The sequence below is a fragment of the Chlorocebus sabaeus genome, chromosome 20, assembly GCF_047675955.1.
Source record: "Chlorocebus sabaeus isolate Y175 chromosome 20, mChlSab1.0.hap1, whole genome shotgun sequence".
NCBI lineage: Eukaryota > Metazoa > Chordata > Mammalia > Primates > Cercopithecidae > Chlorocebus > Chlorocebus sabaeus.
The window spans coordinates 118,333,923-118,360,731 of record NC_132923.1 but is presented as its reverse complement, the minus strand read 5'-3'; the positions used below and the strand labels follow the sequence as shown (position 1 = coordinate 118,360,731).

The 26,809-nt window shown below is 51.7% G+C and overlaps 1 protein-coding gene across 6 annotated transcripts in view; it reads left to right on the top strand.

Annotated features, from left to right (window-relative positions):
• PAX7 (paired box 7) overlaps positions 1 to 26,809 on the top strand; it is a 118,857-nt gene that overhangs the window by 46,076 nt on the left and 45,972 nt on the right. For all 6 annotated transcript variants that reach the window (XM_007980289.3, XM_007980287.3, XM_007980288.3 and 3 more), the window contains exons 5-6: positions 15,649 to 15,848; positions 24,221 to 24,386. In XM_007980289.3, the coding sequence (XP_007978480.2) occupies positions 15,649 to 15,848; positions 24,221 to 24,386 (366 nt within the window). The remainder of the gene's footprint in view (positions 1 to 15,648; positions 15,849 to 24,220; positions 24,387 to 26,809) is intronic.

Here is a 26,809-nt window from a genome sequence, read left to right as displayed (position 1 = left end):
CAGCCTCCCCCTGCCATCTTCGCCTTGCTTTATTTATACATTCGTCCTCAAACAATGGCAATAAACTCTTTCCCAGAGTGTTGCAAATCAGAAATTTGTCCACATTTTTCCACCACCTTCCACTGTGGACCTGCTCTGCCTGGGAACGGCCCAGCCAGGCCAGCTGGAGAGGGCTGGGTTGCCGTAGATTGATGGGGGCACGACAGGATGGGGTTGCTGGGCAGAGAGGGTGGGGAGGGGGCCAGCGGGAGAATGCACCATGAAAGGCCTCTCGCTGCCCAGCGACCAGCCGACCAGCCAGAGACACAAGGGGCCCATGAGTGGCTGGGGGAGGGGAGGGGAAGTTGGGGGAGGAGAGGGAAAGGGAAGGATAAGTCTTCCCCACCCCTTTCTCCTAAGAGGAAAAGAGGGGGATTGGGGGATCCCGGGAGGCAGGGCAGGCCCCAGGCTGAATGGGAGGGTGATGAAATTGGTCCTTCCCCTCCCCCACAAGAAGCAGATGATCTCAGGGTGTCCTGTAGCTCATGCTGCACACCACACAGCTTAGGATCCTTAGGATCGTACCCCTTTCCGAAACTCCTCACCACCCCCACCAGTCAATGATCCTTTCTCCAGCAACAGGCATTGTTGAAAGCCGGCTGGCCTCACTGTATGCCCGGCACTGTCCTGAACCCTGGAGATGGGGTTTATCCATCAGATACAGCCCAGGCCCCTTCTCAGGCTGTTCTTTGAGATCCAGGAAGACCCCTTGGTTTTAGGGGCAGGGAAAATGCGACTCGGAGAGGGGTTTAGACTCAGCAAAGGTCACACAGCAAGTTGGAGGTAAAGTCAGGGACAAACTTGAGGGTTTCAACCCCAATCCCCCTCGTCTTTACAACCAGCCCACAGGCTCCTCTGGGCAATGTGAAGAGTCCTCTCATCTAAATGGGGCGTGCTAGTTGACTGCAGGTGATTTGGGGGACACTTCCGCCATGATAACTCGTGTTTTAATCTGGCGTTCCTGGAGGCAGTAACAGGGGAAATAACCAAGTTGATAGCTTTGGTGTTGGTGTCTCCAGAGCACCAGTGAAGTCTGTTTCGTTGGGCGGGCTTCTCAGGTGGAGATTTGTTTCTAAGGGGGGCGGCATGGCCTCCATTATAGCAACTGCCCCAGTGGTGGGCATGTCGGGCTTATGTTTCCAGCGATCCTGCCTGAGTTTCTCATCAGCACTGCAGGACCGGCGCACAGCATGCCCATCTTTCGGAGAGCGCGTCTCTTTCACGGTGGCAGGATCCTGAGACCCCTAGTTCCCGTCGTGATGAACATTAACTGCTGTTGCTTTTGTTAGTGTGGTTTGTGAGGCACCGCTGGATGCTTGGTAAACACCTGTGGGGCACACGCTTCTCTGTACACCTTGCTAGGTGCACAGAATGTTAGGTTTCAGAGTTTTCCTGGGAGGCCTATTTGAAGGAAGATAGAAGTGTGGGGATAGATGGGAAACTGGAAGGATAGAAATAACTCCAGAGGGAAAAGAAACTGGTACAGAGTCCTGGGGGAGAAGCTCCAACTTTGGGGAAGCTTAATCAGTTCTCCTTGCTGTGCGTGTGATGACGAGGGTGGCTTCTTTATTTAACCGATGGCTACAGTTCCTATAGACTGTGATTAAAAGCATTCTGGCCGGGCACAGTGACTCACGCCTGTAATCCCAGCACCTTGGGAGGCTGAGGTGGGCAGATCACGAAGTCAGGAGTTCAAGACCAGCCTGACCAATATGGTGAAACCCCGTCTCTACTAAGCATACAAGAATTAGCGAGCCGTGGTGGCATTCGCCTATACTCCCAGCTACTTGGGAGGCTGAGGCAGGAGAAACGCTTGAACCCGGGAGGTGGAGGTTGCATTGAGCCAAGATCGCGCCACTGCACTCCAGCCTGGGTGACAGAGTGAGACTCCGTCGAAAAAAAGAAAAAAAGAAAAAGAAAAAGAAAGAAAAGTAAAGAAAAGAATCATTTAGCCAGGCACCGTGTCTCACGCCTGTAATCCCAGCACTTTAGAAGGCCGAAGCAGGTGGATCATCTGAGGTTGAGAAATTCAAGACCAGCCTGACCAACATGGAGAAACCCCTTTTCTACTAAAAATACAAAATTAGCCGGGCATGGTGGTGCATGCCTGTAATCCCAGCTACTCGGGAGGCTGAGGCAGGAGAATTGCTTGAACCCGGGAGGTGGAGGTTGCAGTGAGCCGAGATCGTGCCATTGCACTCCAGCTTGGGAAACAAGAGCAAAACTCCATCTAAAAAAAAAAAAAAAAAAAAAAAAAAAAAAAAAAAAAAAAAAAAAAAATCCTAGAATGATAGGAGCTGCAGAGATGTTCTTAGTCACCCTGCCCTCGAGCAATGCCCAGTATAATAAAAAAATAGAGTTTCCACCCTCAAGGAACTCCCAGTCTTATTATAAAGGCACATCTCTACCCTGGGCTGTCCTCAGTTTGATGGGGAGATGGACTTTCCACACATATCCACATATCCACTGAAAGCTAATTATTAGTCTCTAGCAGGAGTTGATACCAAGGGCTGAGGGGACGGCACGGGCAGCAAATGCCACAGGGATTCAAGCAGAGTTCTCTGGATGTGGCAGTCTTGGAGGGTTTCATGGACTATGTGGCCTTCGTGTCCAGACTGGGAGGATGGTGGGGTTAGACAACAGGGGCTAATTTGAAGGCAACATCCCAGGGCACAAGCCGGTATGGAGGCTGGAAGTGGCTCTGCAGGGGGGGCATGTTTGAGCCGGTGCAGGGGACCTGGCACGGCAGGCTCAGAAGTGCCACCCCGATGGTTAAGAGGGCACTAGGACTGGCTGCTTGGCCTTCACTGTCACTCTGCCATTGAGTTACTTAACCCCTTTGAGCCTCAGTTTCCTCACCTGTAAAATGGGGCTAATGGAAGTACTGATGAGCATTGTAGTGAGGTGATGTGACTTGCTACAGGAAAGGTGCTTCGTAAGGTCAAAGCACACTAGCAGTGGTTTGAATGCTTCTTCCCCTGTGGCCTTCACACCCAGCCCCACCGGAGGACACTGCATGGGTTCACAGAGCCCTGTCTTCAGGGTAGAGTGAGCCTCAGGTTTAAGTCCTTCTTCATGGCTGAGCCCGGAAGCAGGGAGTTGCATGGGCAGAGGGAGGAGGCCGAAAGCCATTTTCCATCTCCACCTCCAAACAACTTTCCAACTGGACACAGCCCCTCTGTCTCCCAGGGCTCCAGTACTGAGGAGGGGTGAGGGCATAGGGACGGTGAGAAGGAGGGTCCCACAGGCTTGGCCTCTCAGGCATGTGGTCCCTTCACAGTCGCTCTGTGGGGCGCGGATGGGTGATCGGGCTGCCTTTTCCTCACCATGTTGGGCAGCTTCATCTGGTCACTGGAGCCCCAGCTACTGCTCTTTCCCCTCTGCTGATTTTGAGACCTCTCCTTAGGCCTCCCCTGCTCCAGCTTCCTGGGCGTCTGTCTTCCTCTGGCCCCTTAGTGCCTCTAGCATTTATGCTACAGCTGAATCACTTACCTGAGACCCCCTGGCCCCTTCTTCTCTGTAGGTACATTTTGCATCCAGGACAGATTTCTGGGGAAAGGATGGGATGGAATGGATGTGGGGTCTGTGGGCATGGCTTGGGGTGTGCAAAGCCTCCACTGTGGAAGAATAAGGAAAGGATGACAAACGCGTGTTCATTCATTCAGTCATTTGCTCATTCATTCATCCGTGCATTCATTCCTTTGTGTTTTGTGCCAGGCAAATGTGCTTGCCTCTGAGGGACACAGAAGTAAAATAGGTTCACGCTACATGGAGGGGCCAATAACAACAATAGCAGCAATAATAACAGCTAACATGGATTGGGTGCTTACTGCGTACCTGAAACTGTTCTTGCCTTGCCGTAATTCCTTTCATCTTTGTGCATGACAACTCTATGGGGTTGGTATATTCTTGTCCTCATTTTACAGATGAGGAAATTGAGTCCCAGAGGAATGAAGTCACTTTCCTAGGTTAGTGGGGGTAGTCGTATCAAGGGTACCCCATTCTGTGTGTTTCTCTAGGTTCCCTCCCCTGGAGCCACACCAGTGCCCTGGGGAGTAGGCAGGGTGGTAGTTCTTATTCCCAGGGGATGGATAAGCAGATGGAGATTCCAAGAGGACAAGTGACAAGTGACATGCTCAGGGTCACACCATAGGTCATGGATGAGCCCAGAGTGCCAGCTCTCCACCTGCCAAGCTTCCGTTTTGAAGGAGAGGAGAGACTGGATCTGGGAGTGGTGGCTGGCAGGCTGGCTAGCCCAGGAGTGCCCGTCACACACAAGGCTGGGAGCTCAGCCTCCATCCAATTTTCCTCACCTCCCCTCCTCCTTTCTGTCTCCGATCACTCTCGCCCTTTAGAGATAACAAGAATGAGGCTCAGGACTTAAACATACCCAGGAGTTATGGCTGGTGGGAGGCAGATTCCAAACTCGAACCCAGGTCCATCTGACCCCACTGCCTCTACTCTTCTCACCTCTCCCCCAGTGTCAGCCCTTGCTACCTCCACCACACTCTGTGAGACAGGACCAAGCGGGCAAGCCCTTCAGGAGCAGCATAGTGACCTCTGCTCTGCCCAGCACAATCGTTGCTCTCCCTACTGCTTAAATAACTTGGGTGAGTAAATGATTGAAATAACCCATGAGAGAAGTGAATGAGAACTAGCGAGTAATTTCAAGATGGACTTAAAGTCACAGGAAGAGTGTAAAAGATTTTGAGCCAGGTGTGGAGGCTCACGCCTGTAATCCCAGCATTTTGGGAGGCTGAGGTGGGCAGATCACCTGAGGTCAGGAGTTTGAGACCAGCCTGACCAACATGGAGAAACCCAGTCTCTACTAAAAATACAAAGTTAGCTGGGTGTGGTGGTACATGCCTGTAATCCCAGCTACTCGGGAGGCTGAGGCAGGAGAATCACTTGAACCTGGGAGGCAGAGTTTGTGGTGAGCTGAAATTGTGCCATTGCACTCCAGCCTGGGCAACAAAGCAAGACTCTGTTTCAAAAAAAAAAAAAAAAAAAGATTTTGAGCTGAGTGGGCCTGTCCCTGCCCCCCAAGATGTCCTCTTAAAATGTCCCACCTCGTCCTCCTCACTAATCCACAGCTGCCACTGCTTCCAAAACTCCATATTAGCTGCACAGGACACCAGCATGTTAAAGAGGCCAAGTTGGAAGGGTCCTCATGACATCTTCAGCTTCAACCTCTTGCTTCATCTCCCATATGTGCTTTGTGCTTGGTACACAGCTTGGTGCAGAAGAAAGAGCTCTGGGTCTGCCACAAGAATACAGGGCTCTGAATTCTGTCCATGCAACTACACAGTACCATTTCAAGCAGTACTACTTCCTTCTTCCTAGAAAGGCTTCTTCCCGGCAGGAATGTATACACAGTGCCCTCTAGTGTCTAAGGACAGTACCATGCTGCTAGCACAGAGCCAGGATCAGAGAATGCCCCCCACTGCAGTTTCCCCTTGCATCAGATTTTGTGGTGCAAATCATCTACCTAGGGCTTAGAATTTTATTTTATTTTATTTTATTTTATTTTATTTTATTTTATTTTATTTTATTTTATATTTTATTTTATTTTATTTTATTTTATTTTTATTTTTTGATACGGAGTTTCATTCTTGTTGCCTGGGCTGGAGTGCAATGGTGCAATCTCCGCTTACTGCAACCTCCACTTACCAGGTTCAAGTGATTCTTCTGCCTCAGCCTCCAGAGTAGCTGGGATTACAGGCATGCACCACTATGTCTACCTAATTTTGTATTTTTAGTAGAGACGGGGTTTCACTATGTTCATCAGGCTGGTTTCGAACTCCTGACCTCAGGTGATCCACCCGCCTGGGCCTCCCAAAGTGCTGGGATTACAGGTGTGGGCCACCAGGCCCAGCCGGGCTTAGAATTTTAAAATCCGGCCTGGTGGGGTTCGATGGGAGCTCCCTGGAGAAGAAAAAGTTTTGTCAAGTTTTGTGAACAAGGGAGAGTCCAACTGTGGCTTTCCTAAAGACACTCTCCTCCCTCCCTCCTCTCCTTGAGTTGGGAGAGTGAAATTGAACCTGTGGGCTTCTCTCAGTCACTGGGAGACAGCATAGGATTTGGAGTCAGACAGAGCCTATTTGGATCCTCACGTTGCCAATGCTTCCCGGCCCCCAGGAGGCCTCTGGGGCAGCCAGAGGACCTGGCCACGGAGCCTGAGGCCTGGGTTCTGGTTAGGGGCCGGCGGGACCCTTCAGATGTCAGCATGGAGGGGTCTTGCCCTTTGCCTGCTGTTGGGCCCCATGGAGGGGGAGGAGCCATGTCACCCCCTTTCTAGAATCCCCTTTGAGAAGAAGCAAGAAGTGATCCCCTCTGAATCAATGCCACCTCACCCTGTCTTCTTCCCAGTCGAGAACTGGGGGTGTGGGAAGCAGCCTGAAGTGGGTGGGACTCCAGCTCTGGAAAACCCCACATTAGAATCCCCACCCTGCCACCTTCTGGACAGTGGCCCTGGGCAAGTCCCTGAGACTCAGGTCCTGTCCCCTCCTCTGGGGCCAGCAACTTGGCTATGTAGCCTTGGTCCAAGGGTTGGAGATAATGGACTCCCCAGATGTGCTGAGGCCTTAAGACATACCCGGCCCCTCCTGGGTCTGCCTGGGAAGGGGAGAGAGGAGGTACTGCTGGGCTGTGGGGGTGGGGTAGGCAGGACCCGGGGAGTTGATGGAGATCCCATCTGTCAAGGATGGGTCTCAAGGGGAAGGTGCAGAGCCCCCTCTCTACTCCTGTACCCTCACTCAATCCCCTTCTCCACCTGTCCCTGCACTACTGCCCAGCTGTCTGGATGGGGCAGGGCACCTGGCTGGGGTCCCTGTTCACCAGGACAGGAGAGTACATGTGTGGGGGAAGAGGCTAGGGGTAAGGAGAGTGGTCAGGTATAGCCAGAAACCAGAGCAGGGCTAACTGGTCAGACAGTTGGCTCAGTGGCTCCATCCAGGACCTGACCTCCCCTCCACCCGTCTCCCCTGCACCCCTAGAGTAGGGCTGGGTTGATTTCACCTTTGAACTCCCAGATACTGGGACTGAGTGAGTACACAGACACATTTGAAATGAATCAAGCGTGGATAGTTTTGCTCCGTCCCAGCGATGAGAATGCAGCTATGGATACCTTAGACCCAGAGGGAGGAGAGCACCGAGGAAGGCTTACCTGTCCCCAGCACTGTTGTTTTTCTACATTTCCTTTTCTTTGAACATTCAGTTGTTACCAACCCAGCACTACTTTATGTGCTGTAAGATACCAACTCATTTTATCATCCATTCATTCATGCAACAAATATTTGAGTGTCCACTTTGTGCCGAGCATTGGAGATTCGGCAACGAACAAAAGGACAGTCAAGAATGCCCATTGGCCGGGTGCGGTGGCTCATGCCTGTAATCCCAACACTGTGGGAGGCTGAGGTGGGTGGATCATCTGAGGTCAGGAGTTTGAGACCAGCCTGGCCAACATGGCAAAACCCTGTCTCTGCTAAAAATACAAAAATTAGCCAGGCGTGGTGGCAGGTGCCTATAATCCCAGCTACTTGGGAGGCTAAGGCACAAGAATCACCTGAGCCTGGGAGGCGGAGGTTGCAGTGAGCTGAGATCAAGCCACTGCACTCAAGCGTGGGCAACATAGGGAGACTGTCTCAAATAATAATAATAATAATAATAATAATAATAATAATAATGTCCAACCTTGTGGAGTATGCAGTGGGTAGTGGACGGGTGCTGGGGACAGATGACGAAACAGAATACATAGCACGTCTGACTGTGATATGTGCTGAGGGAGGGTTGGGGGTGTCTCTGCTATTATCTGTGTTTTGCACATGTGGGGGCCACAGAATTCAGCCAGACTGAGCCCGGAGTCTGTGCTCCTCAGTGTCCGCTCGCCTTGGCCTTACCAGCTGCAAACTGCAGGAATTCACCGGGCCATGAGGAGGGCGGGAGGGGGCGTGGGCAGAGGGCACAGCTTCTGTGAAGGCCTGCCATTGCTGGGGGAGAAGGTGGTGGCTGGAGTCCAGGAAGAGATGGGGTGGGCAGACGCCAGGACAGGTTCCAAGCTAACAGGGGCTCAGGATCTCCTGGCCTCAGTGCTGGGCTGGCTGCATGGGAGCCATGAAGGGAGAGGAGCAGAGATTAAGGACAATGCTGACTGGGTGTGGTGCCCAACACTGAGATGAGCACCCAAAAGGAGTGTGATCAGAAGAAGTGGACTGTAGTGGGACACTTCATCCTCTCCTGGGCCCCCAGGGAGGTTTAACTTGGAGTCCAAGCCCCTGCCTCTCGGTCCGATCCCCCGTCGCCTTGTCGTTGTGTGCAGTCTGACTCCCGCAGCCATGCCCAAGCCCAACGCACCGTGCGCTGGTTACAGCTGAGTGGTTCCCTCGGAGGGGCAGGGAGGGCTCCTGCCATGGCCCCGGTTTGCTGGGCCCCCAGCTGAGCTGTAAATGACTTTTCCATTTTCTGAGACCTGCGCCCAGGCCTGTTTGGTATTCAGGGAGGCCTGGCCCACTCTCACCAGCTCTCAGCTCTGCCCGAATTACTTGATTAAAACGCATATCAACTATTATGTGATTCGTTTCTCTGCCACAGCTCCATACCGGGGCCTATGTTAAACTGTAATAAAAGCTGGGTTGGGAGTCTGCTGGAGAGGGGAGCACAGGAGCATGGGTGGGAGGGTTTCTGGGGGGTGTGAGGGAGTCTGAGAGAAGGACCCCAAACCTCAGGGTCACTGCCAGCCTCCACTGATCTGGGGTGGGTGATTTAGAGATGGGTCAGCTGCTTCCTGGTCCTCTGTGAGCTGGGTAGGTCCAGAGATTGTGGCCACTTTAGTTCAAGGCTTTTCCTCTGGCAAAAGATGGAGGAGGGAAAGGGTGGGGATGGAAGAGAAGCCACATTGGTTTTCGGGATCAGAAATGGAATTTTCCATCACCCGGGAACTTGCTGTAGCCAAACTGGCCTTCTCTGGACTGGACTGGGAGTCCTGAGTCCTGGGTTTACTTTGCAGCCTCACTGCCCTGGGACTCCACTGAGTATGTGTAAAATGGGGATAACAGTGCCTGCCTTCCCCTCCCCTTATTGGGAGAGATTGTACTGGGACAACAAAAGGCCTTGTAAACTGTAGAGTGCTGTGCACAAGTGCAAGGGGGTGACTGCTGCAGTGTGTCAGAGTTCAAGAGGAACATTGTGATTGCTCTGCCAAGCTCTATTCATTCAAGAGGCCTTTACTGAGCACGTGCTGTGTCCCAGGCATAGTCCCTGCCGCACTCAGGGATCTCCCAGCCCAATGAGACCCACAGAACCATAAACGGTTGAGTTCAGTGTCTCCCGATGAGCTTTGAGAACCCCAAGGTGAGGGGGACTAAAATCACCTTGGGTGGGCCCAGGAAGCCTTGCTGGGGGACCCAAGAGCTGGATGGTGCTGGATGAGCACTCCCAGGAAGAGGGAAGGTGCTCTGAGCAGAGGAAGCTCGTGTTCAAAGGCATCAAGGCAAGACCTACCTGGCTCACTCACTCACAGAAGCTGTGAGTGACTGGACAGGGAACTGCATGGGATGGTGTGGTGAAGGGGGGACACATGGGTAGGGCCCACGGTGGTTGAGGCCTTGCTGGCATGATGGAGGCTTCCTGGCACATGCTAGCAGTCAGTGATGGCTTCCAGAGGTCAGTGGCTGTGAAAGGAGGCTTTGAAGGGAAAGGCAAAGGCTGGGGGAGAGATGACGAGAGTTGCCCCCAGCAACCTTCCATCCATCACCATCACCATCACCATCACCTCAGCCTGGGCTTGACTCTGCCTGGAGCTGAACTTGCTCCTGCCCACCCCAAAGCTTTAACAACGCAAACAGCTCCCAGCACCTCCCGCCCCTCATTCTGTCCCGAGGCTCTGCAGCTCTAACGAGTCACAAGCTGCCTTGATGTTTTACACCTGTCCTGTGCCCTGGTTCATCTGGCAGTGTTTTCTCCACTGGACTGGAAAATCCCCAGGACAGGGGTGATACCTCCTCTATCAGACTGGGAGCTTCCTAAAACAGAGGTTGTTTCTCCCCCATGAGATTGGGAGGTCTCTCAGGTAGGAGCTGCAATTCTCCTTTGCTCAGTATGGACCGCCCCACATCCGTAATTAGAGACAGGATCCAGGAACCCAGAGAGAGCGTCTCTCCCTGTATCCTTCTCTTTTGGGACAATCTCCAGACCAGCATTCCCTGGGACCATCCATTCCTTAGCTGTTTGAGAGTGCGAGGGCAGGAGCCCAGGCTGGCCATGAGGCTGCTCCCCCACTGCGCACCCTGAATCTGGCTGCCGTTTAATGAATGCATTCCCATGTTCACTCCCCCACATCCCTCTCCCCGAACCAGCTGCCCAGGCTTCACCAAGGTACCAGCTTTTGGTGCACAGAAGACTCAGCCCCAACCAGCAGGGCCTCTGTGGCCAATTCCACCTAATCCTGTTGATTAACTCTGAGGCTAAACAGTTTCCAGGGGTGGGGAGTGGGAAGGGCACCCCAAGAAAGTGGGGGTGCAGGAAGCTGAAGTGAGGTTGATGTGGTGGTAATGGGGCTCTTTGTGTCCCTTCTCACGCTGCTTTGGCCCTGTACTCCCCACCCTGTTTCCTTTTCTGTCATCACCACCGTCATTGTCCTCATCATCAACAATAGTAATAGCCTTCATGGGTCCTTGAAGTTGCAAATTACTCCCATCATCTATATTTTATTTTATTTCATTATTATTTTTTATTTTTATTTTTTGAGACAGAGTCTTGCTCTGTTGCCCTGGATGAAGTGCAGTGGCGTGATCTCAGCTCACTGCAACCTCCACCTCCCAGATTAAAGTGATTCTCCTACCTCAGCCTCTCAAGTAACTGGGATTACAGGCACGCACCATCATGCCCGGCTAATTTTCATCTTTTTAGCAGAGACGGGGTTTCACTATGTTGCCCAGGACGGTCTTGAACTCCTGACCTCAGGTGGTCCACCTGCCTCGGTCTCCCAAAGTGTTGGGATTGCATGCGTGAGCCACCACACCAGGCCCCATCATCTTTATTTCACTCCATTGTCAAAGCCATCTAGGGAGGCATACAAGGATGTATTGTTATCTTCATTTTTATAGCTGAGGAAACCAAGGTCCTGAGAAGGGGAGCGACTTGTCCAAGACCACACAGCTAGGGAAAGACAGCCCACAAGCCAGGTCTCAGGCTGCCGACACCAGGACTCCTGATCAGGCCAGGGCTGTCCCAGAGGGCCCTCAAACTCCCTCCCAATCTGTCCCTTCCCGCCAATTCCTCTCCAGGGCTTACTGGTTGTGTGTCCTCCATCCAAGTGACTGAACCTCTCTGAGCCTCGGTATACCTGTTTGTAAAAGAGTCAATAGTCCCAGCTTCACAGACCTATGAAGGCTGGCACAGAAGTTTCTAAAATGGGGGTCTCTTCCCCTGAACTTGGCCAAGGCGGGTGGTGGAAGCTCTTTTTCAGGGGTTGAAGTCACAAACAAAGTGCAATTCTGTTCTCTTGAGATCTCTCTGGATCTCAGTGGACAGCGAGACAGAGCTCTGCCCTCCCCACTCAGTGTCCAGAGGGTTGTTATGGCAACCTCCAACATCCGAGAGGATCATGCCAGATCCTCTTGGACAAGAGAGACCTGTGGGCCCTGCTTGACCTTCCCCAGTCTGGGCTTTGGTCTGGGCATCTCTCTGGATCCACAGAGTTCCCCAAATCCCTGCAGAATAAGGAGTGGGAAGGACAAGGAGACAGGAAGGAATTAGACCTAGAACTCCATGGTGAGTCTAGAAAGCTGTAGGTGACTTGCAGGACTGAGGGATCAGCTGACGCATGAGAGGGCACTGAGGCCAGGGCTCGGCAGAAGCACCTTGAATTTTATCTATCAGTGGCGTAAAGCAAATGTTGGTCCTTTACTAACTGCAGTCATGATTTTGGTCACAACTCTATATCTTGTCCTATAATTTCCTCAATATTTTACTATATCTAAAAGCACCTTTAAAAACCGAATTCAAGGATACTAATGCTCTTATAAATGGAAAATGAGTATCATTTCCTATAAATAGATGGGAACCATAAAAACCATAAATAGCATAAAAACAAGCAACGTTGTTAAATTCTACCTAGAGACTTGCACATGGGAAGCTGTGAGCTCGGGGCCTGCCCTCTCTTTGTTAAGAAGAGAGAAAAACTGTGTTAATGACTGTCTCAGACTGTGCTGGCCTCAGTGGGGCCACCAGCCACGCATGACTATGTGAATTTGAATTAAAATTAAATACAGTGAAAGATGAAGTTCTTCAGTTGCAGTAGGGAAGTTTCAGATGCTCAAAATCCCATGTAGCTAGTACTGCCACATTGAACACTGCGAATCTACAACGTTTCCATCATCGCAGAAACTCTTATTGGATAGCACTGCTCTAGAACTGAATGGAGACTCAGTCAGATTAGTATTTCCAGGCCAGGCGCGGTGGCTCACACCTGTAATCCCAGCAATTTGGGAGGCCGAGGCTGGCGGATCACCTGAGGTCAGGAGTTCAAGACCAAAGTTGGAGACCAGCCTGGCCAACATGGCGAAACCCCGTCTCTGCTAAAAATACAAAAATTAGTCAGCCGTGGTGGCATGTGCCTGTAGTCCCAGCTACTCGGGAGGGTGAGGCACAAGAATCATTTGAACCTAGGAGGCGGAGGTTGCAGTGAGCAGAGATGGCACCACTGCACTCCAGCCTGGGCAACAGAGCAAAACTCCATCTCAAAAATAAAAAATAAAAAAGACTAGGATTTCCCCCAGGACAAGCCTGTGCCTCCTCCATCAGACTGGGGCTTTCCGAGGGTAGGGCCTGTGTCTGCCCTCTGACCTTTGTAAGGTCAGACCTCACAGCTCTGAGGACAGGCTCTACCCAGAGATTGCACTCCCTACAACTCTGGTCCCCATCCCACTCAGCTCCTCTCTGAGCTCAAGTGTCCTCACTGGAGAACTGAATCTGGTGTCCCATTCCCCATCCATGGGCTGGCCTCCCTGCCTGCCCAACAAATGCCTGCTTCCTTCTTCTGAAGCCCCAAGGGCTGGCTTTCTCAGTCGCTGTCAGAACACTGAGGTTATGCAGTGCATTTCAGGAATTGAATCCTTGGCATTAGTTGTATTTGGCTCTGAGCCCCAGACATGATGGGGAAGGGCCCCCAGAATGGCAGCTGTGCCCACCATGGTCTCCCTACAGCGACTGGGGGGCTGGGTAGCTGGCAGCCCCGGCAGGAAAGGCAAGGGCAGAGGAGGGTGTTAGATCTGACCCCAGGTCTCTGTCCTTGGGGATGAGGCAGGCCATGATGAAGGCAGGACTCCCTTGCAATCCGTTCCTTCGCTGTGTGGCACGGCGTCATAGTCAGAGACCACCTGGCACTGGCCAACAAAAAGCAAGGATAACTTCCCAACGGACAAGATAGCAGGATGGAAGCAAGTGGGCCCAGGGCAGAGAGGCATTGCCAAGACGGATGACCCTCCAGGCGCACGACCTCCCACACCCCCGGGCCACACCCACCAGCTTCCTGGCTATGAATGTGGCCCCATGATTAAATTACCCAGCATGCCTTTTGACATGCCAGGCCTTTGCATGTGCTCTCCCCTCTGCCTGCAGTGCCTTTCCCTTCACCTCCACTTAACATCTAAGGCTGTACTAGTTTCTCTTTTTGTTTTTGTTGCGGGGAGGAGGGGGTTGTCCCTTGGGGGAGGAGTCTAGGCCTATTCATGTAATTAACACTTGAAGGGATTGGGAGGAAGGGATCTTTGTATTGGTGAAAGGGTTCAGGGCGGGGAGCAGTGTTTGAGTGCACCTCACATTACTTTTCTGGGACTCAGTTTCTCCCATCTCTGATGCAAGCACGAGGTCTCCCAGGCTCTTCTAGCTTGACTCAGGCTGAGTGCTCCAAGCCCAGGGCTCAGGTCCTACCTTGCCCACTACATACCTAGCCTCTTCAGGTGCATAGCAAATACTCAATAAATGCTTTGGGGGAGGGAATGAATGAGTCAATGACAAAATATAAAAGTGCTTCCAGGAATACCAGAGATGGAGAAGGAGAGGAAAGGGGAGAAAGAAATGAAGGCAAAAGAGAAAAAGGAGGAAGAGGAGTGGGGAGGAAGGAAGGTAGCCTCTGAGTGTCTGCTCTCTTTTCCATCTTCCTTTCTGCTTCCTCTTCTCCACGCTCCCTGCGGCTCCCCAGGGGCTGCTGAGGGGCAGCTTCAGAATCCTAGCTGGGAGATGCCCTGCTAGCATCCCCTCTGCTAGGTCAGAGATGGGCAGGAGCCACAGGATTGATGGGGACAGGGAGTTGGTTCCTGGGTATCTCAGTCCCAACAGCTAAGGAGGCTGAGCTGGGGCTTCCTGCAGCCTCCCTAACTTGGGCCCAGGGCTGAAGCAGATTCCTGGCCTGATAACTCCAACCAGGCCTGGGAAGTGAGCTGGCTCCAACCTTCTGGGCTCTCCAGGCCTGGGAAGCAAAAAGACCCACCCCCAGTCTCCATGGTGGAAATTAGTGGTGATGATGGGATGAGGTCCATGGCCTTGACCTAGGTCATTCAGGTGAGGTCTCCTCTAGCCTAGGGGGATCACTCACACAACCCTGGGACATCCCAGAGAGAGCTTGTCAGTGGAAGTCACCTAATCCAAACCCTTCATGTCACAAATGGGGAAAGTGAGGCCTGAGGAGGGGAGGTGGCCTTCCCAGGGTCACTGGCATTTAGGAGCAGAGTCAGGCCTGGAATCTAAGCTTCTTGATGGGCAGCTCTGGACGCATGCACTTTTTCTCTTTTTGAGACAGGGTCTTGCTCTGTTGCCCAGGATGAAGTATGGTGGTGTGATTGGCTTACTGTAACCTGGAACTCATGGGCTTCAGTGATTCTCCCACCTCAGCCTCTTGAGTATCTGGGACTACAGGCATGCACGTCCACACCAAGCTAATTTTCTTACTTTTTTTCTGGAGGTGGGGTCTTGCTATGTTGTCCAGGCTGGTCTTGAACTCCTGGGCTCAAGACCTGGGCTCAAATAATCCTCCTGCCTCAGCCTCCTGGGCTCTAGCAATCCTCCTACCTCAGCCTCCCAACATGCTGGGATTACAGGCATGAGCCACCATACCTGGATGCCTTTTTCTTAAAGTCAGGATTATTGAGGTACAGTTAATATACAGTAAAAGTCTGCCCTTTTAACTGAGAATATAGCTCTATGGATTTTGTCAAACATATCTCAGCATGAAACCATCCCTTGAGTCTTATGTCATGGACATCCTTGCATGTCAGTGGAAATAAACAAAATGCCCAACCAGAAGGGACTGTTTTGTTGTTGTTGTTGTTGTTGTTTGTTTGTTTGTTTGTTTTTCCCTAAAGGGAAAGATTTTGCAAGAAAGTATTTAAGCAATACTCTAGGGTTGGGCATGGAGGTTGCGTCCCATCCTTCACATTGATAAACAATGCTAGGGTGAATATCCTTCTATCTTGTGCTTGGGAGGAGTCTGATCCTCAGTGCAGTGATGGCTCCTAGGTGGGCACGAGTGTGCCTGGTGCTCTCCTCCCAGACCCGAGCACCCTTCCATCTCTCTAAGCCCCTGCCCTCTCCCTCCCTCTCCTCCTGCTGCAGGGAACCGGCTGGATGAGGGCTCGGATGTGGAGTCGGAACCTGACCTCCCACTGAAGCGCAAGCAGCGCCGCAGTCGGACCACATTCACGGCCGAGCAGCTGGAGGAGCTGGAGAAGGCCTTTGAGAGGACCCACTACCCGGACATCTACACCCGCGAGGAGCTGGCGCAGAGGACCAAGCTGACCGAGGCGCGTGTGCAGGTGAGGAGGCACCTGCGGTGTTGGTGCTGCAGGTATACTCCAGAGATTCAGAAGTTTGGGGTGGCCAAGGTCAGTGGGTTTAATGGGACCTCTCGGGGGGTTTACAACAGGTTCAGGGGGTTGGGTAGACAGGTAATGCCACCAGGGCAGAGTTAGTAGGCAGCAAATGTTGATTGACTGAGAGTTGGACAGCCCAAAGAGGAGGGAAGAATGGAGGAAGAGATAGAGGGAAGGGGGGAAGAAAAGGAAGAAGGAGGAAGAGAAAGAAGGATGAAAGAAGGAATGAAAGAAGGGAGGGAAGCCAGGTGTGGTGGCTCACACCTGTAATCCCAGCACTTTGGGAGGCTGAGGTGGGCGGATCACTTGAGGTCAGGAGTTCAAGACCTGCCTGGCCAACATGGCGAAACCCCATCTCTACTAAAAATACAAAAATCAGCTGGGCGTGGTGATGGGCACCTGTAATCCCAGCTACTCAGGAGGCTGAGGCAGGGGAGTCACTTGAACCTCGGAGGCGGAGGTTGCAGTGAGCCAATATCACACCACTGTACTCCAGCTTGGGTGACAGAGCAAGACTCTGTCTCACAAAAAGAAAGAAAGAAGGAAGGGAGGGAGGGCATTAGTTCAGCCAGAAGAAGGGGTTTGGGGAGTATAAAAATCTCCAAATCTCTGATGAGCAGAGGAAGTGATCAGGAGGAAGATTTCCAAACAAGCCTAGCTTCCTCTGATGGGTGATGAGTGTCCCGTTACCGGAAGCATGCAAGTAGGCTGGGCAGGCCAGTTCCTGGCAGGTTAGATGCATCAGGGCAGGATGGGCAGCCCCTGAAGACCCTGAACATCCCCTCCATGGCCTCAGTGTGTGGGAAGGAAGAGGGGAGAAGAACAAGAGCCTCCCGACAGCTCGAGGACTGTCCTGCCTGCTCTCTGTCGGTGGGTTGAGGGGCAAAGGCCTGCTGCAGAGGGCCTGGGGTCATTGCCTCACCTCCCCAGGCCAAACTCTCAGATTCCAGGAGGCCTACAGTTGTTCTCCAAGTGCAGGAGCCTCTCTGGGGGCCTGGCTGGAGAGGGCTGAGGCTAGAGGATTGCGGATGGAGGAGGAAGAGCCGGGACAAGTCGTGATGAACGGCTCCTGTGGGAATCCATTCCCCAGCTGTCTCCTCCATGGACGGGGAGGCATTGAGAGAGGGGAAAGATCCCCATTACCAGAATCTAAGCAGTGCTCAGGGAGTCAGAGCAGCCTGCAGAGGCGCCACCCCAAACTGCTGACGGCGGGCATTTCCACCCAAGAGGAGCCAGCCTTTGGCCGGCACCCACTTAGCCAGTGGCGTTGCTGGGGCTGCTTCTCAAACGTGACCTAGTGGAAGCTCGGACCACCTTGTCAGGTCAGCATGGTCACCCCCTGCAAGTCACGGGTGCAGAAACTGGAAGTTCAGAGAAGCAACATGCCCAGGGGCACAAGCTGGATGGGGGCTGAGCCAGGCCCAGCTGCTGGCAAAACCCACGTCATTTCCATCCAGGGAAAGGAACAAGCTGAGTCACAAGCTGAAATTTGAAAGCAACTGGGACAATCCTAGAAGCAAGGGACCTTTCAGCACTCCAGGACCCAGCGGACACCCCCGCACCCCCCTGTTCCCACTCCCAGATTAGGGGCCCTTCGCTTCCTTTGAGGGAGACCCCAAGGGGAAGGAGGCAGAAGGCAGCAGCCAGCTCATCTCATTCCCTCCCCTCCTGACCGAGGTGATATCCGAGCTGGCTCCAGGCCTCCCTCCCGCTCTGATCCTCCTGCAGCTGTTCTCCTGGGCACATTCCTGGGCGCTTTCTCGTTCCCATGTCTGGCGGCCACGGCGGCTTCCCACCACCTTGAAGCCTGACTGCTCCTTGTAAAATTTCCTGGCTGTCAGAGCAGTGCTTTTATTGGCCCAGGGGACTCAGAAACAGGTGTCACTCAAGGTCCATGGAGGGAGGGGGTCTGGGAATGGAGAGGCAGCCAGAGCCCAGGCAAAGCCATCCTGAGGGGGTGGGGCCTACCTCCTGCTTGTTGACTTCCTGTCATACTCTATGCTTCCCCAGTGCAGGGAGCTCCCTCTGGGTCAGGGCAGGGACTCCTCATTAGACCAGAATCTCTCCCAGGGCAGGGCTGGATCTCCCCACTTGGCCTGAGAGCTTTCTCAGAGAAGGAACAAAAAATGTTGAGTTTTTAAAGAATAAACGGCCAGGCATAGTGGCTCACGCCTGTAATCCCAGCCCTTTGGGAGGCTGAGGCAGGTGGATCACCTGAGGTCAGGAGTTTGAGACCAGCCTGACCAACATGGAGAAACCCCATCTTTACTAAAAATACAAAATTAGCCCAGTGTGGTGGCACATGCCTGTAATCCCAGCTACTCGGGAGACTGAGGCAGGAGAATTGCTTGAACCCGGGAGGCAGAGGTTGCAGTGAGCCAAGATCATGCCATTGCACTCCAGCCTGGGCAACAAGAGCAAAACTCTGTCTCAAAAAATAAAAAATAAAATAATAATAATAATAATTAAATAAAATAAAATAAACGTTTAGCCAGGAGAAGAGGAGACTTGAAGGACATAGCTGCTCTGAGAGTCCCCAAAGGGTAAGCCCAGGGCCAGGGTCAAGAGAGGAGCATCTAAAGTCGAATAAGGTCTGCAGGAAAGAGCTCAAGACTGAGGGCTCAGGGTTCCTGCCTTTGGTCAGCTGTGCCACCTTCACCAGGTCAATTTCCTTTCCTGAGACTTCGTTTCCTATCTGCTAATAAGGGGATGGAACTCAACAATCACTAAGACCCTTGCATTTCTAGGATCGTTACTTATTGACAATCAGGGATGCTTTGTGAGGTGATGAGATTCCCATTACCAGAAGTGTTCAAACAAAAACGCAATGTCCGGTCAATCAGGGACCCTGAGGTCTTTGAGTTATGACCTCAAAGTCCCCTGAGTACTGCTTAGATTGTATGGCTTCATACATTTTAGGTCTTGGTCTTTGATTCTAAAGGTTTGTGGTTCTGGGATTTTGCAATCCTATAATATCTCATCTCAGCGGACCTGGGAGATGGGTGGGTTGGTGGATTGGCTCGGGGCGGGCTTGGAGCCGAATACCTAGATGTGGATTCCAGCTCCATCTCTTACCCTCTCCACACTCCACCCATCTCTCACCTGCAAGATGATGATAATAATGTCTGCCGTGCTCTGAGGATTAAATGATTACATGTTAAAAAAAAAAAAAAAAAAGAGGAAGTACTTGCACACAGAAGTGGCATAAATGGGAGTTGTTCTTACTAAAACGCTGCCTGTTCTTGGCAGCTCCAACACTAGCCACCTTTGCAGCTCCAGGTACATTCACCCAGCAGTCATTTATGGAGTCTTTGCTGTATGCCAGGCACGGTTCTAGGCATTGGGGATTCACTGGGCAGAAAGCTCTGCCGACTTGAAGCTGGCATTCTCATAAACACATGCGCAGGTAAACATGATGTCAGGCGGGGGTCTGGTCACCAAAGAGTGGCCTGTTTTCCTCTCTGGCTCCCTCAAGCCCTGCTTCACTGCGGGGGCCGGGAGCCTCTGCTTGAAGCCTGCTGGATGTTACCAGTGCCTGTAACACGTCTGCCTCAGCCAGGAGAAGGCCAGAGCCACGTGAAGGGCAGCCAAGGGGGTATCAGGCAGGAGAACCCATGCCTGGAGACCCATCACTCCTTTCTCTGGAGTGACGCATATATCTTCCTTAGAGGTGAACAGATCCATTTTTTCCAGGGTGCCACAACCCTGAGCCTGTGAATTTCTTCTAGAAACAGAGGCTGTAGGGCTGATAGGTCCCAAGATCACACCCCATGGCCTTTCCCACGACTGCCTGTGATGACTTCCCCATCCTTCAGATGATCAGCACCAGGAAACGAAGGCTGTGTGCAGCACCTCTTTACTTTATGGTCCTTGGAACCCTGCTCTTTGCTTGGGGTTGGGGTGGGATGTTCTTAACAGAAATCCCATCGTGGAGGCACTACAGGAATTTCACTAATTAACAACTTATACTGAATCTCTTAATAACACTAGGTAGCATTCATGGTGCATTTCTTTTTTTTTTTTCCTTTTTTTTTTATTTTTTTTTTTATTTTGAGACAGAGTTTCACTCTGTCACCCAGGCTGGAGTGCAATGGCACAGTCTCGGCTCACTGCAACCTCCGCCTCCCAGTTTCAAACAATTCTCCTGCCTCAGCCTCCCAAGTAGCTGGGATTACAGGTGCCCGCCACCACTCCTGGCTAATTTTTTTGTATTTTTAATAGAGACAGGGTTTTGCCATGTTGGCCAGGCTGGTCTTGAACTCCTGACCTCAGGTGATCCGCCTGCCTCAGCCTCCCAAAGTGCTGGGCTTACAGGCGTGAGCCACTGCACCTGGCCTTCATGGTGCATTTCTTATGTGCCAGGCATGATGGCTCACCAGCCTACGTATGTTATCTTTATTAATTCTCACCATGACCCTGCGGGGTATGTGTGATTCTTCCCTCCATTTTGCAGGTGAGAAAGCTGAGATTTAGCTAAGGAAAGTAACTTCCTGAAGCACAGTTATACATATACACAGTGAGTACTATTCAGTCATAAAAAAGAATGAGATCCTGTCCTTTTCAACAACATGGATGGAACTGGAGGTCATTATGTTCAGTGAAATAAGTCAGGCACAGAAAGACAAACTTCACATGTTCTCATTTATTTGTGAGAGCTAAAAATTAAGGCAATTGAACTTATGGAGATAGAGAGTAGAAGGATGGTTACCAGAGGCTGGGGCAGGTAGTGGGAGGAAGGGGGAGAAGTGAGGATAGTTAATGGGTTCAAAAAAGGAATAAGGATGAAGAAAATGTATTTGTATTTGATAACACAATAGGGTGACTATAATCAATAATAATTTCATTATACCTTTAAAAATAACGAGTATAATCGGACCGTTTGTAACACAAAGGGTAAATGCTTAAGGTGATGGATACCCCATTTACCCCTGATGTGATTATTATATGTTATATGCCTATATCAAAGAACCCCTCTGTCCTATAAATATGCATGCCTACTATGTAGCCACAAAAACTAAAAGTTAAAAAAAGGATACAGTTCAAAGTGACTGTACTGGACCCAAGTCTATCTGCTCAGGTTCGTTTCCTCTGTGCTACATAAAGAGAAGGACCAGATGGAGTATTAGACTCAGTACCCAGATGGCATCCACTCTACCCTACTCCCAGTGCAGGGTATTGAGAGAAGGATCAGAAATGAAGAATAAAACCCAGCCCCTGCTTTCAAAGAACTCAGTCGTGAGCAGAGATTCTGGGTAGGGTGCTGGGGTTGTCACTGTCCCTCTTAGAGCATTTGTTTCCCCCTCTGTAAATGGGCAGCTCACACGAGACGCTGGCGGAGATCCTTCCAGCTCAGCCATCCCAGAGGGTCTCCAGCAGAATGATACTTACCTGTGGCTGACGCTGTTCTAAGCATGTTGCCTGTGCTAACTCATTTGAGGTCCAGAACCACCTAGGAGGTGGCTGTTATTAGCCCCATTTTGTGAAGAAACTGAGGCACAGAGGGATAACAAAAATTTTCCCATCTTAGGAGTTAGAGGCAGAAGTCCATCCCAGGCAGTTGACTCCAGAATCCCTGCTCTCAACCATCCTGTTACACTTGGTGAGAAGGGAGTTGCCTACTGGGAGGGATGTGTATCTAGGGACATAGGACAATGAAGGAAGACGAGATGACAGAATTGGCAACAAAGGCATGCCCTCTCCTCCAGGAAGTCCTCCTGGATTCTGAGAGGCAAAGTTGGAAGCCCCTCCTCTGAGCTCCTTATCCAACCTTGCATGTCACCCCATCTGAGTTTACTGCACTGAAAAGCAGCTGCTCTTTGACTCGTGCCCAGGCAAAGGGCAGCTTGATGGACAGCTGGGTCCTGTCCATCTCTCTAGCCTGTCTTGCTTGGCACAGACAGGACTCCCAGTAAAAGTTTGAGATGGGAAGATGGGAAGTAAAGAAGGAAGGGAAGAGTAGGAAAAGAAAGGGAAGGGATGAGAAGGGAAGGGAAGGAGGAAGAATGCATCCATCCAACTTTATTCAGCGTTCTTTTTTTGAGGAAAAGACGAGCGGCACCTAAGGACCAGCTGCTACATAACAAACTAGAGTGGCGCATCCCAAACGCCCGTCATTATCCCACCCACCCAAGATGTTCGCCACGTTCACATATTATCTATATTGTTATTTACTTTTCAACGAAATCAATGTGTTTTAAAATAAAAATGCACAACACTCCCGTGAAGGGAAGACGATTGTTAAAACACACACATACACACACACACACACACAAAACACACAAAGGAAAACAAAACAATATGATTAAAGCCTTTCAGGAAAATGTCACCTGCAAATGCCTGCTCTCCCTGTGTTCAGAAGGGACATTAGCACAGGTTAGAAAGGCGCTGAGGATGCATTAGCACCAAACTGAGACCCCTCTTCCCCCCTTCTCCATGCCCAGGAGGCCTGGGACAGAAGTGGAAGGAATAACTTTCCCATCCTCATGTCCAGGTTATTGAATTCTGTTTCTCCAACAGGGAGCCGTGGCAGGAGGCCCACTCTTTGGGAAACACTGAATTAGTACAAAGACCTCCCCACACCCTTCCCGCAGAGCCTGGGAGCTCAGAGGCAAGGCCCATTCCTTGCAGGGTTCCCTCTCCGGCATCCCTCCCACTCCAGGATGCCCTGGGGAAGCCCTCAGCACCCTGCAGAAGTGGGGAGAAGCCAGGGCTTTGAATCCTTTGGGAGCCAGTCGTTTTCCCTTCAGGCTTGGCTGCCTCCTCTCCTTTCTCTGTGAAATCTAAACAGGTCAGAGCTGGCAGTTCTTGTTGATCCAGCCTGCCAAGCTGAACGCTGCTTTTCCCACCTGGGAGGGATGACTCTAGGGGCACATAAGTGCCCTCCACCCAGCTGCACTCCGCTCCCCCATCTCGGTAGAGATGGTACAGAGATTTGGGGGTCTTAGGTGATCAGGTGCCAGGGGAGGTTGCGGCCTTCACTCCCCATCAGGATGGGACACAACCAAGCCTGTGGCCCCAGCCCCAGCAAAGACACCCCAGAGCCAATCCTGCCTCCCCTTGTTCATTCATTCATTCATTCATTCATCATTCACTCCTTCATTCATTCGGCAAATATTCCTTGAACACTTACTGAGCTCCAGGCATTGGGCAAGGAATGCATGGCCTCTGCCCCATGGAGCTTGGGCCAAAGGGGGACATTAGGAGCAGCACAGCCAAGAAACAGGCACACAGAATCATTGCTCCTGTGGGGAAGCACACAGGCAGGAGGCCCCCTGAGAGAAGGCAGAGAACCTACCTGAACCCACCTTAGATGTGGCAATTAAGGAGTTGGAGTAGGAAGAAGCATTTCAGCTGAGCTCTGAAGGCCAAAGAGCCAGCTGCAGGAAAAGTGTCCAGGTGAGAGGGAACAGCATGTGCAAGACTCAGGGTGGAAAAGAACCCCCTCACAGCAGCCCCAGTGTGCACCCTCATTCTCCTTTCTCTGACCTGTCCCAGGAAACTTGCAAATCCAGATAACTGAGCTCTAGAAAGCCAGACTGATTCTAAGTTTGAATCGCAGCTCCAACACAGATCAGCTAGGTGGACCTGGGCAAGCAACTTGACCTCTGTGAGCCTTGGTTTCCCCCTCTGTAAAATGGGGATAGGAGAATACATCTCATGGGTCTATGTATGGATTGACACGTGAAACGCCAGCACAGGAAAGGGAGACAAAGATGTTAGGTTATTATCCCACTAATGTTTGATAAATCCGTGTGTATGTGTGTGTGTGTGTTTCCCATTTCAAGGAGGCCCAGGGTATGTAAGCAAAGTAGGGCCTCAGTCTCCAGACAAAGAACCTGGCTTGCACATCTGGGTCTGAAGTGCAGGTCTCATTCAGGTGGGTTGCAGATGTGTGGCTTCCTCCTGGGGGGCTTCCTGGAGGAGGTGGTCAAGCAGGGCACCAGCATCCCTCCAGGAAGGAGCAGCTGTAGAGGAAAGAGTACTGGCCTGAGAGCCACACAGGACTGGCTGGGCCACTGACTCAACCTGGCCCATGGACAAGTCACCCACTTTCTCTGGGTCTCAGTTTCCTCATCTTTAAAATGGGGATACTCTAGAATCCCCTCACTGGTGGTTGTGAGGGCAGAATGGGGTCATATCTAGGAAAACACTTTGCAAACCGTCCCACGCTGCACAACGCTGGAGATTTCCCTCCCTGCAGGAGGATGCTGGCTGGATCAGAGGGCGATGGCTCGGGCAACTGGGTCTAGATGTGTTGCAGCTCTCTGCCAGGAACCTGGCCGAGGGGTCTCCATTCTCTGCTCTCCATCCCCCAGGTCTGGTTCAGTAACCGCCGCGCCCGTTGGCGTAAGCAGGCAGGAGCCAACCAGCTGGCGGCATTCAACCACCTTCTGCCAGGAGGCTTCCCGCCCACTGGCATGCCCACGCTGCCCCCCTACCAGCTGCCGGACTCCACCTACCCCACCACCACCATCTCCCAAGGTGAGTATCCCAGCCCCATCCTGCCATCGCAGTGGTACCCCTTCCCTTCTTTCTTTACTTCCACTTACAAAGACTCTTTTTTAATGATCATTTCTTACTTTCATGTAAGCAAGCTATTAAGAGAAAAAAGATGCAATCCTGCCCTTGAAATTCTTGGCCCTAACACAGAGCAGCCAGGTGGGGTCCCCAAGGCAGCCCCTGTGCACCTGTTTAGAACTGAGCTTCTCAAATGGTACCATGGATCTCCCAGGGATGTTACTAAAATGCTGGTCTGGGTGGGGCTCGAGATTCTGCACTTCTAAAAATCCCCCTGGGGATGCCCAGGCTAGTGGGGCATGGACCAGGCTTTGAGCAGCGAGGATTTGGAGCACAGGACACTGGGCTGACCTGCTTTGGAAGGAAAGGGCCAGATTCTCCAGGGACTTTGGGACCATGCAGTCACACTCTTTGAGTTTTTAAAATGAGAGAGTGACATGAGTACATGTGTGTGTGAGTGTGTGCATGAGTGTGTGTGTGTGTGAGTGCATGTGTGCATGAGTGTGTGCGTGTGGGGTGTGCATGTGAGTGCATATGAGTGTGTACATGTGACTGCGTGCATGAGTGTGTGCGTGTGCATGCCTGAGTGTGTGCATGAGTGTGTGCGTGTGAGGGTGTGCATGAGTGTGTGCGTGTGCATGCATGAGTGTGTGCGTGTGAGGGTGCACATGAGTGTGTGCGTGTGCATGCATGAGTGTGTGCATGAGTGTGTGCGTGTGAGTGCATGCATGTGTGTGCATGTGCGTAGCTGAGTGTGTGCATGAGTGCGTGCGTGTGAGTGCATGCATGAGTGTGTGCGTGTGTGCATACATGAGTGTTGGTGCGTGTACACGAGTGTGTGCATGTGAGAGTATGTGCATGAGTGCATGAGTGTGTGCACATACGTGTGTACTTGTTGGGAGGATGTTGGAATCATGTTGGAATCATTTTGTTTTTAGATTATGTTGGTCTCCAACCTATTACAAAAAAAACAATTTACAAAGGGGCTTATATAATTCGCTGGGACCTTATTTTCTTGCCTCTCTCTCAAAAGATCCGTTTTCAAAGATGGAATAAAGGTCAGGGTCTCCTTTGAGGACCGGAGAAAGCTCCCTCCGAGGGATTCCCCCCACTCTGGGGTGAACAGCCCTAGGCCTGGCTGGGCTGAGCCGGGTCAGAACCCTGAGGTCTGCCTGGGAAGGAGGCCTCACTTGGGCCCAGTTCTCCCAGTGGCTTGAAGTATAAGATTCCCTTCTAGGCTTGAAAAGGAGTAGACAGAGGGAAGAAGGTGAGTGGGTGGGAGAGGCTAAGGTATCAGAGGGGCCTTGGGAGAGGAAAGGAAAGGCTGGTCCCAGGAGAGAAGGTGAACCTTGTAGGGGAAGAAAGGTTCCCTCCCCCGAAACTCACCGGACCTTGCTCATTCTGTCACCCCCCATGCCCTGTCCCAGCACACACTAGGAATACCACTATTTGATATTGGCCTCATGGGCTGGGCGCAGTGGCTCAGAACTACAGTCTCCCAGCACTTTGGGAGGCCAAGGTGGGCAGATCTCTTGAGGCCAGGAGTTAGAGACCAGCCTGGCCAACATGTGAAACTCCGTCTCTACTAAAAATACAAAAAAAAAAAAAAAAAAAAAATTAGCTGGGCATAGTGGCATACATCTGTAATCCCAGCTACTCGGGAGGCTGAGGCAGGAGAATCGCTTGAACCCAGGAGGCAGAGGTTGCCGTGAGCCCAGATCACACCACTACACTCCAGCCTGGGTGACAAAGCAAGACTCCATCTCCAAAAAAAAAAAAAAAAATTAAATTTAAAAAAGATAGCTACCTCATAAAGCCTCCTTTTAAATGACTGGCAGGCTGGAGTTCTGGAGGCCAAGGAGAGAGTCAAAGAGCCCCTCCACCACCGCTGTGACTTGGTAAGATAAATTGAACCAGTGCTGAGGGTCCCAGTCCCAGCAAAGCTGCACAGAGGGGCCCAGAGAGAGCCGAATAATATCCTAGCAGCAAAGTACAGAGATGGCTCCGAATTTAGGCCATTCAAATCCTGGTCCCATCACTCACTAGCGTGGTCATCTTGTGTGAGTGTCCCAAGCCCACCAAGCCTTGGTTTCTTCATCTGTAAAATGGGATTTATAGTCTTGCTTCACACCCTTAGGCAGCATTTGTAATAGCACCTGGCAAGTGGTTGATGCTCACATAACAAAACAGACCGGGTAGATTAACAGAGTCCCCATCAAGGTTTGGCTTTCAGCCCAGTTGACATTTATTGAGTACCTATTGTGTGCCAAGCACCGAGCAACAGGGGCTGGTGTGCATCTATTTAGGGGTTGTCTGGAATGTCGGGTTGTTAGTCAAGACCTGGCCAGTGCCCAGTGCCCTGCCCAGGAGCTAGCTTGTCTCATCCC